The sequence below is a fragment of the Seriola lalandi genome, unplaced genomic scaffold (assembly GCF_002814215.2).
Source record: "Seriola lalandi dorsalis isolate HSWRI2012SDOR001 ecotype SW California unplaced genomic scaffold, Sedor1 jcf7180002054524, whole genome shotgun sequence".
In the NCBI taxonomy this organism is placed as follows: Eukaryota; Metazoa; Chordata; class Actinopteri; order Carangiformes; family Carangidae; genus Seriola; species Seriola lalandi.
Window position 1 is genome coordinate 299,013 of NW_019525077.1, and position 11,382 is coordinate 310,394.

The following is an 11,382-nucleotide window of genomic DNA, read 5'->3' on the forward strand; positions in this document are numbered from 1 at the left end:
GGGTTTGGGCGTTAGTGGGTGGGCCTGGCTTTTGATTCACCGGGCGCGGTTTAGAAATTTTTCTCCATGTTGGCTTAGAAATCTGCTGAAGGGTAAATCGAGGCCTAACCACGGAGGGCAGAAAACTGCTCCTGCACGGCTCTCTAAGGGCAGGAACAATGAATTGTGGGGTTGCACTTCAAACCACATCTCAATCCGTGATATCCACTGGATGTCAAAATATCCATCATCATGTTACTGATTGTGTCGTGGTCAAAGGTGCAACTTGTTTGAAGGTTTCACCCAACAAAGAGAAGTGCAGCTGCATTCTTCTTCTCCACGTGATTCAGTGTAGATTTACCCTTTAAGGAAAGCAAAGAGTCACGACATGACAGCTCCTTTTTTTTTTTTTTTTTTTTTTTTTTGGCAAATACGCTCTTTGTTCAACTGGATGACCTCATTTACACCTGGTTTTAATTAGTCGACATTTAATTTGCATGAATTTTGCATGTGTTGCAGGTGACTAAGTCCTTAACACATGAAGGTGTAGGTCAGAGTTCATGTTCGTCAGCTCAGACTCCAGTGGAAGGAAAAAGTGATGGTGATCCACTTTTGGTCAGTTTCTCCCTTTAATTTGAGCTCGACCAATTGAACGTTGCTGATATTAATGGAGGGTTTTATCTTATTACGGTGTCTGTGTTTATGTCAGAAGCAAAGAAAGAAGTTTCAGTGCTGGAATGAAAATGGTGGAGGAATTTGGTCATTACATGGTTTGTCCACATGAGGCCGCTCGCATGTTTAGTTTTCAGCTGTAAAACATTTCCCTCTGTTCAAAGTAGAGCTGAGACACTTTATCAATCGACAAAAGATAAAATGCAAAAATTCCAATAATGGATCCATCATTTAAATAATTTTTTATTTAATCAGAATTTACTTTTTTCAGCATTGAAGTGACTCTTTAGAAATAATCAGTAATGAAAACGATCGTTAGGTGCAGCCCTAGTACGTAGTATCTGGGTCAGAATAATCAAATCCTGTGTAACAAAATAATCTAATTTAGTATATCCTTATTGGAAATGTTTGTTAGATACACAAGAATAATAATAACAATAATAATAATAACAATAATGATAATAATAATGATATCGCACGTCAGAGGCCGATTTCATAGAGATATTTCAGACTGTTCTGTTGTATTGGACCAGTCTTAACTTTGCTCACAGATTAGTCTGATACAAATAAGACACCTCGGGCTGACTCATGCATAAGTTACCATGGTAACTGTCTGTGACACCTGCACTGACTAGTAGCACTCATCAACAAAAAACAGGAAATGGCTCATACTTTGTGGTTTAGTTAACATTGTTATGGAGAATGCGATGAGAAGGGAAAGACCGAGCTGTAAGATGTGGTTCCTCGGTTGGCCTTTTTTTTTTTATTAAATTCAATTTTAATTTACCCAGAATTCATTGTGCCACAGTCCAGTTTCCAGCAAGACAGTCAAGAACTGAACTGCTTTGTGCAACAGATGAATTTAGACGTCTCTCTGAAGTCTGTGCCAAAGGCGAAGTCTGTCTTTGTGAAACCAGCCCCAGATTTGGGTTTTTAAAAAAAACAAATAAACAATCAGTTGAATTCTGAGTGTATGGATCACATTGCGCCTGCCGGAGATCTGTATCCCTATACCTACCTTACAAAGCAGGTAGATGACAACACTAAACAAACAGTGCACCGACGTATTAGCATAAGCGTGTGCAGAGTAGTACAGAGGAGACGCAGAGGCCGAAAAGACGCCGCTCATGTTGTTGCAAAAGTAGGAAGGATGATCAAAGAGCGTATCTGCCAAAATGTCAGCACAGCTCTTCAGCTGGCAGGACACATGGGGACAGTTAATGATCACGTGGCACCTCTAAGAAAAAAGGGAGAAGGATGGGACAGCATCACAAGACACCCAGATGGGACTTGTAGGCCCTCGAGGGGTTAAGCTGTCCGCTCTTTGCAGCGTCAGCTCTGGATGCATCCTAATAGCTTCAGATGGTTTCTTTCTCTCTTTGTTTTACATCCGTGTTTAGATGGAGAGAACATGAAGCTGTTGAGATGCAGCCTGGATGTGTGTTTTTTTGTTGTTTCTTTTTGGTTATTGTTGTCCTATCCTTCACTTTCGCAACATATTATAAACCCTATAGTTTTGAATAAACTCAAGGACATTAACTGCTGAAATAGACTGTAGTCTTTTAGAGCACAACAAACAGTAGCACTGCAGCCAGTATGTCTCCTCCACTTTAATCACCAGTACCCAGTTCCAAATGTAATCCCAGTACCTGCTCAGTGTCGTAATCATCAATGAAAGTGTTTTTAAGATAACCGCTTTCCAAGGGGTAGGAGCGAGGGTTGTTGTTTGGAACTGGGTCCCATCATCCACCGTAGTCCTAAAGACACTAACTCTCCCTGCGAGCACCTGATCACAAGCTGAGCTTTGACTGATAGAAAAACCTTCACAGATTTTTTAAGTCTTGAAGATCCAGTAGGTAACTCTTCTTTAAGTTTTAACTCTCACCCAAGACACAAAAGTTACGAAAAATAAATACTTTGCTAACACTTTACTTCAAATCCGCCTATTTAGCCTTTATTGATTGGTTTATATTACACCGCGGTGTATTTATATGTGTTTATATGTATTTATCATCAACTATAATTCCTTCTGTGGACACCCATGAGTGAAGGCAGATGTATAACCAAATAATGAGTGACAACATAGCTAAAATATAAAGGTATAACAACAACAACAGCAATAATAATATAATTATTATTATTTTTCTAATAGTATGTTTTCATAGGAAAAGTTAGAAATGTTGACTAAAACACTGCACAGTAATAAACACTTGAACTGTCCTTACAATTATATTATAGTGTATTATAAACCGTTTACTTAATGCTGATAACGATAGAAAATAGGGGAACAAAATAAAATGCACCTAAGCTTTTGTCATATACGTCTCTGAACTCAGTCCTGTGAGTTTGTTCTGTTGAAATTGAAATAGTATCAAGAAGTCAGAGGAACATGTATCTGAATATCTGTTCATGTAGTTCAACGTCACTACCACATTATTTGGTTTGAGTTGTTTAATGTGACTGAGGCTGAGGAAATGGAAAATCCTGCAACTCTACATCATGCTTTTTGCAAAGAGTAAACAAGTCTGCACTCTGAGAGAGACGTAAACAGCAAAATGCACTCTGATTTAATCATTCATATATTTAGATTTAGTTTAGACAATGGTTGTTTAATGGTTGCATTTATCTGATTTAACTTTACATGACACAAACAGGGCAGGACTAACATGAATGCTAAAAAGCCTTAAAAAAAAAAACTTGTAGCTGGAAAAACTATTCAATTAATTCAATTTTATTGTATTTGTATAGCACCAAATTATAACATGCATTATCGCAAGGCAAGACCTTACAATATTATAGCATGAAACCCAAAAGTTCCCACAATGAGCAGCACTTGGTGACAGTGGGAAGAAGAAACTCCCTTTTAGCAGGGATAAACTTCCAACTGAACCAGACTAGATAAGTGCTGAGCCATAAGTTTGAAGCTGTAGATGAATGTTTAGCGGAAGGATCTTAATAAAGAAAAGTTCCCTACTGGATCTCAACAGTCTTGAATATCTAAACAATAAAGATTCTTTCATGACTAAGTGAAAATCTAACCACTAACTAAGAAAATGAGCCGTAGATATCCAGGATTAACTAGCGAGCTGAATTCCTTGAAAGTTAACGCACTTGACGTGTCCAGGTAAAACAGTTTCCTATGACTCACTGAGGCCCGCTGCTGGAAGACTCACGCCTACTGGTAATAACACAGCTGGTAACGAGCCTGCGTTTAAAATGTGTGTGTGTGTGTGTGTGTGTGTGTGTGTGTGTGTGTGTGTGTGTGTATATGTGTGTGTACGTGTGTGTGTGAGACATACATTGATGAAACTAGCATGTCACGATAAAAACTAAACAGTCTGCTGGATGAAGCTCATGAATGTTAGTCATTGTGGTTTCAGTTTGTCGGAGCAGAGGTGGAAAATAACTTGCCGGAAGTGTTTTAGACTTTGACTCAACAATAAGATGTTATTTTAATCAGAAAATGATTAGTTAATATGACTAAGAATACAGTAGTAGACCATTTGTTTCATATTTGGCGCTTTAACCCTTTCACACCCAATCGTTTCGAGACAGCATATGTATAAGGTGTCAGTTGTCTATTTTGCAGAACAGAAAAACAAATCAGCAACTCGTGGCAAACACGTACTGGTACTGGCTTTTCTGCTTTTCTCCGTTGGTGTTTGACTGTTGTTGAGACAAAGTGTGTCATGTGTCAGCTTGGGCCTTTTAAAGACCATGATTTAATGGATTAAACAAGAAAATAATTTGCAGATTAATCGATTCTTTTTGGAAAAAAAGACAAGAGTCAAATCAGACAATACAGATATTGTTGTGTTTGTCTGTATTGATGTGACATTTCATAGTAGTGACTGTCTGGGGATTTCTACATCATACTAGTGTCCTGCAGCTATTAAGTCTGCTCTCCTCTGTGGACATGTTTTCACCTGCAAATATTGGTCACAGAAGAAATAAACCAAACTCCCCACCCTGAATGAAATAAGTTTACTACAGTCTTTATGGGAATACTTGGGACAATATAAGTATTAAATATTAATATTAAATTAAATGGTTTGTAATGCAGTTGTAATAGAAATAAGGACATGAAGTTTATTAATGATAAATTAAGTGTATGTCAACCATTCTGACTTCTCCCGTGAAGACGTTATTGATGTGTTTTCCTATATTGTGATTCATTATCCGTCTATACACCTGCAGCTTAACTGCAGGAGTTACTGTTGTTGACAAACACATTAAGAAACACTCATATTGATAATATTTTGCTGGTCAAATTATGGGTGTTAAAAGGTTAAAGTTTCGCTTCTGTTCCGCCGCTGTCAATTATACGTATCATAGTTTGCATCATGTGCTGCTCAGCGGTAAATGAAGGTACTTTAAGCTTTGTAAATATGAAAGCACTAATTGAGTCACTGCTTATTTGGAAAATTTTGTGAGTCACCGCCTTGGCGTGTGAGACAGACAGCACTTTGCTGATGTGTCCGTGAAACAAAGGGTGTGTGCAGATGGTCATGAGTTTGTGCTGTTCATGGATGATATAACTTAACTTTAACTTCTGTAACCTCCTGCCCTCTTGCTCTCACACGTTTACTTTACAACGTTTGTGTAGGTGTTACTGTTGTTATTTTGTGCATCATTCATACCTTGTGTGTCACTAATTAGTTGTGTTCATTCATTATTAACCTGCATTTGACCCTTCACTGCATCTTGTGCCCTCGAGGTGTTTCCATTGATCTGTAGTGGCATCATAGAGCCGTTAGTCCACGAATGGCTTTGAAACAGTAGAATCAAACCAACGACACAGCTTTGACTCAAGATGAAGAGTTTTATTTTGTATGTACGCAGCACAGCCTGATAGATCTTCATCACACTGCTCTGTCTCTTAGCTGCTAACAGGAGCTGTTAATAACCCTTTTCTCTGTGCGTGTGTGTTTGCAGAGTTTCGTTCGCCGTCACACCTCAGTGGGTTGAACCGAACAGCGTCTCTGAGCGGAGCGGACCGGACCGAGTCTCTCTCCGTCAGCGGCAGCAACAGCCAGCTCAACAACAGCATCCCCTCGCAGCAGTACACACCCGACTTCTACGTCCGCGCCCTCACCGACCTGCAGTTTGTCAAGGTTGGTTACAACAAACATGCCCCGTCGTTTAGTATTGTATGAGCTGCTTCAGAGAGCGTTCAGACCCTTTCATTGTTTTATGCTCAATTTACTGAGTTAGATTTCGTTTTAAATGGATAAAATTGCAATTTCATTAAGCTGGGGGAAAGAAATTGTGAAGGTTGGTGGAGACATAAACACAAGTCCAAATGAATGATAATGTTGCTCCATAACTGCTGAATGTGTAAATGAGCAGCTGTTTGTTCACCATATCAACCTAAAAGGTGATATGTCAATTTTGTGTTCATAGTTTCTGCTGCCTCCAAACAGCCAAAAAAAATCAGTTATTGGAGGTTTAAATGTTTCATATCATATAAAGTATATTTCCATGTGTTGTTTGATTATAAAGCAGGTTCTATATTAATACTGTGAAAGTATCAAAGCCTCAGTCCACAGAGAAACACACAGCCTGTATTCAGAAACGGAGCCTTAAAACCAGCCGTTAGGACTTCTGTAACTTTGTGATGTCACAACAAACCAGTCTCCACTCTCAGTCTAACCCTAACCCACCTGGACCCATCATTAATTTTTTTTTATTATATCACTCAGAAAACAGTCAGTCCTTGACCTGTTGCTACTAGAGCGCCGGAGAGAAGATGTAAATATCTTCTATATCTTCTAATGGATCAACACGTCAAATGAAACACTGTAAAAGTGTAAAATATTGGACCTTTTTAAAGGAAAATTCTACCAAAGAAAACCAGCATCAGCTTCGATCTCCTTCTCATGTCCCCCTCCCTCCCTCAGATCACACGGGCTCAGTACCAGAACGGCCTGATGGCGTCTCGTCTGGACAGCACACCTCAGTCCCCAGAGAGCGGCCACAACGTGGTCCGCCTGGATCCAACCACTCCCCCCGCCAACACCAGCATCACAGACCTGGGAGCGGACTCCACCCCGACAGAGAACGGACCGGACGAGACGACGCTGCTCCTGCTTAACGAGCAGAACTCACCGCACACACCCAACCACCACAGCCAGCTGGAAAACAGCATTTGACCCCCCCCACCAACGATCATCCGTACTCCTACGTTTGCACGCACGCACTACTACGCTCGGATGTATGCTGGGGAGGGGGAGGAGTTTGTGTGTGTGTGTGTGTGTGTGTGTGTGTGTGTGTGTGTGTGTGTGTGTGTGTGTGTGTGTGTGTGAGAGAGAGAGTACGAGTGTGTGTGAATGCTCCTTATGTATTCACTGACTCAAGATCTGAAGGACCTGCTTGTCTGGACCAGGAAGCTCCTCCCTCTCGCCCATCAACGTAGTCGTCGTTCAGAGGCCTCCACGATTTTGCGAGCTTCTTCCCCTGTGTGTGTGTGTGTGTGTGTGTGTGTGTTTTTAAATCTGTGTGTGTATGTGTGTGTGCTTCCACCTCACTGTCCCTAATCAGAGACTCAGGGAGACTCCACCCCCCTCCCCCCTTCCCCTTCCAGTACATACATGCAAGTGCAGTCGCAAACCAACCCGCCGCTGCATGCGTAGCAACCTGCATCCCCCTCCACACCATCCATACAGCTAGAAGACAAAGACGACCCGAGCATGTCAGCGGAGCTCCAACAAAGTAATATATGTTCCGTAGAAATTTATAGTGAGATATTTATTGATAAAATCTGTGTGAGACGGACACACGAGACTCCTACTGACTCTTTTTCTGTTTTGTTTTCCTTATTTTCGTTTGTGGTGGGGGTGGGTATATATACATATATATCCTGGATAGAAGCAGTAAGTAGCCCAGAGCCTTTATCCCAGAGTTGTTAAGAGATTCAGCGCCGATAGACAGCCAGTCTGTATTGTGATTAAGACAATCAATATTGATTATGATGAATGTGTTAAATTTAAATGTGTAGGGTACGTTAACTGTGGCAGCCCGGCTCTCAAACGGCCTCCTCTCTGTGAAATCGATTCGTCCACGGTGCCTCGATGACTGAAATGAAAGGATCTGAAAAGATGCGATGGGCAGTTTTCAGATGAGACAGGTCGGCGTAGGAATCAGTTTTCGCAGAGGTGAAGGTGTTTGAGAGCGCAGAGACTTCAGTGTGAGTCCTTTCCTACTTTATAAGAGAGGGTGGTTTGTCTGTGTGTGTGTGTGTGTGTGTGTGTGTGTGTGTGACCAAAATGGCCATCACCAGACATGGTGGGAACAGAAAACCAAAAGAGGGAAGCTTGATCACCTCCTGACTAGAAAATACTATAAATCTGAGACTTTATTTATTTAGTTAATGTGTGTGTACATTTTTGTCAATGAGGGGGGCAAGAAATATGATTTTTTTTTTTTTTTTTGCCTCGTGGGATTTTATGTGTAAAATATTCTTTTGCATTCAGTGGTTATGTTTGGGGTTTTTTTTTAATCAGATCTTGGGGAAGGGGTCACTCTGTCGTACTGAACAGCAACTTAAACATTTATCATTCTTTGTATTTCTGTAGCCTAACACACCGCTCAGCCCTGGCATCGAGAAAAGTTTGTCATTGTCATCGGAAACTACGTTGTATATTTTACAGTTATCACAAAGCATGTTGTTCAGAGGACTGCACACACTCCAGTTATTTTTTACTGTACAATCTGAGGAGATTTTAAAGGAAAGATTTGTCCCAAAACTCGTAAACTTTGTGTCTGGTAACAGATTTTTCTTTGTCTGATTTCTACAAGAACCACAGTGGTGTTGTTTAATAGATATATTTACTGATATTAAACATGAAAAGTAAATCATACACCAGGTTTTGGTTTTTAAAATCAAAGAACAATGTTTTTTCCTGCAAGACATCTATGATTGATTGATTTCTATACTAGCTACTACATATACCAGAATGCAATGCTTTTACCCACTTAAAACAAATAAATCACAGGTGAATCCAACAAGCAGGGGGGGATTCTGGGAAACGTAGGACATCAGGAGAAGGAGTGGATGACACGCCGAAGGGAAGTGGATGCACCAGAAACAGTTAACTTAAAACAACAAGAACAGATCATCACAAACGGAAGATTTCTGAGTTTGTAACAGTTTTTTTTTTCCTTTAATGTCGCTGCTTTCTGAGATCGACAACATCAGACTCTCAATCGACACTGAGGTGTTTCCTTATCACTGAATTCCACTTCTGTCAATGAACAAACACTGTGAAGTTTTGTGAAAGTAAAACTACTGAAGCTTGTTCTGAAATATGTGCTCAGCTTGTCGTGTCGTCTGCAGCAACAGCACTGTCCTAAAACAGGAATCATGAAGCACTTCTGTTTCCCTGTTTAGCAGAAATCTGAAACCAGAGTATGACAATATGGATTCAAATTCATTGGAATAACTTCTGTTTTTTTTTTTTAAATCTTTGATTCATCTGATTTTGTGGTTTTTTCTTTCTCGGGAAATGTGACAAGTTTTTTTTTTTTTTTTTTTTTTTCTTCGAGAAAAGACGCAAGAAAAGTTAATGTAAATTAAAAAAGTTTAAATAAGTTTCAGCTGAAGGTTTTGCCCGTAAAAAATTAACACATAAATAATAGTTGATTGTGTCATTGTTTTCCTTTACGTTGTGTTTTCTGCCAAAGACAAGTGGTGATCATCTAAAGAATAAGTTAGACATTTGCTTGACACGTTGTGCTGTGGCCTGATGCATCATGGGTCTGAGCTGTGCCGGTGTTTTGTGTGTCTTCAACGGTATGCCAATAATTTATCCACAAGTTGCAATTATTTGAGCTGAACTTGATGCTTTGTCAGTTTGTCTTTTACATCCAGTTTATTCAAGTCATGGTCAGTTTGTTTCAGCCTGGAGGCTAAAGGCCGTCATGGAGGCTGTGAGAGTTTCTGAGCTTGTTTCAACACAGTGTGCCTCACACTGCCTTAAAAACACTTCAGTTTGAGTCCAATTGAGTCAATTTACCTGATACTTTCTTACACAGTGGTACAATCCTTTATTTTAACTGGAATATTTGTTAATTACACTAATTATATTTCAATGGGGACTTTCAAAACACTAAAATCACAGCAGCGTGGATTTACAGTAAAATAACTGGCTGAGTTAAACCTCAGTGGGTGAAGACAAGGACAAAGTTAGCTACTAGCAAAGAGGAAAATCAGCCTGTTTTTATGGTATTAATGATTGTTATACCATTAAAGTTCAAGATTTTATGGCTCACTTTATGATATAATAAAAGCAAACCAAAACCAATGTAATAATTAATATAAAAAAAGTCAAATTCTTCAAACGCTCACAGTAACGACTGGTGGTTTTTAGCAGCTTATGACTTTCTGGCTGTTAGTCACTGAAACAGACTTTTGGAGCTAAGGATGCTAACTTACCTGCGTATATAAATTATTAAAGATGGTTCGAATTTAGCTAACATGGCCCCCGCAACTTTGGGCGTCTTCAATTTTGAAATGTGGCAACATTTTTCTGGGATTTAATTTCCATATTCCCATGAACATATGGTTCGTGATTAAAGAACATTCATGTTGTTAGTCTTCAAAAACTACAGTATCCATGAAACTTTGACAGCATGCTAATGTCTAACAACATTTGTGACCTCATGACCTTGTCTGCTAATCCGTCATTTGGTCACATCCCAACACGAAACTTAGTGGGAAACTGAGTGTTAAAACTGATGTTCAGCAGCAGGTTTCAGCCTAAAATGTATTTTTGTGATCTCACACTGTCTCTGTTTAATGATTAAACATTTGCCTATAGGACAGAAGCAAAGTTTAAATCCAGCATTCCCAGCTAGCAATGTGAGGTTGTGACTAATTATTGGATTTAAGCATTTGTTTCACCTCGGGGAAACATTGCATAATTTCGGGAAAACTGCGGACAGTTGTGAGCTCATTAAAATACCTTTGAAGATGCAACCTGATTAAAGTTTTAACTGTTAATCCTCTCAGGTTTGTCTAGGGATCACTTACACTGACTCATTGAAAGCTGACAAGATAATCATCGATTTATCTTTGTTTTGCTCTCCGGTTTAGTCATAGCAAGTCATCTATCTTAGAATATGGACAGAAAACACCAACAACGTGTTTAATCTGTTGAGAAAGACTGTAGAAAACAAAAAAAGTGCTCCACCCACTGATGTTTTTGCACTTCTGCGTACAACTTCTGAAAACGTCTCTGATTTGGAGAAAAAGTCTCTGCATATGCTTTCTAACCAAGAACCAACAGCTGCTCCCTATTTTGGGAGTTCAGAAAATTGAACCAGCCTGGACTCATCCGTGATTAAAAGTGAAAGCACTTTAGCGAAGGACAGCAGTATTTTTCCAAAGGACACAAATTTGCCAAAGTTGCCGGATGAGTAGCTCTGTCACAATTCTGTTACTGACCCGGATTTCATAATTATTTTGTCACCGTCGTGACACTGCATTTATTTAATTTCACCATCGTGTCAAGGAACTCGTTGACTCACTATTCTGTTGCCTTTGCCTTCATCTCTTAATCACTGTACTGGATTTTTAATTTATTTTGTGTTCATTCCTGAAATATTTTTGACACACACACATTTCAACTGACTGTTTTTGTTCCTTTTGTTGATTTTTATGGCTGAGATTGTTTTTGTTTATGCTTGTGTACAAGTTGGAGTACCCCCCCCCCCCCCCCCCCCCCTTTTTTT

The 11,382-nt window shown here is 39.6% G+C and overlaps 1 protein-coding gene across 1 annotated transcript in view; it reads left to right on the forward strand.

Moving 5' to 3' along the window:
* Window positions 1–10,125, forward strand: part of cnnm4b (cyclin and CBS domain divalent metal cation transport mediator 4b) — a 46,869-nt gene extending 36,744 nt beyond the window's left edge. The window contains exons 6-7 of the mRNA XM_023414385.2: window positions 5,587–5,765; window positions 6,552–10,125. Coding sequence (XP_023270153.1) covers window positions 5,587–5,765; window positions 6,552–6,803 — 431 coding nt within the window. The 3' untranslated portion in view covers window positions 6,804–10,125. The remainder of the gene's footprint in view (window positions 1–5,586; window positions 5,766–6,551) is intronic.
* The last annotated feature ends 1,257 nt before the right edge of the window (window positions 10,126–11,382 follow it).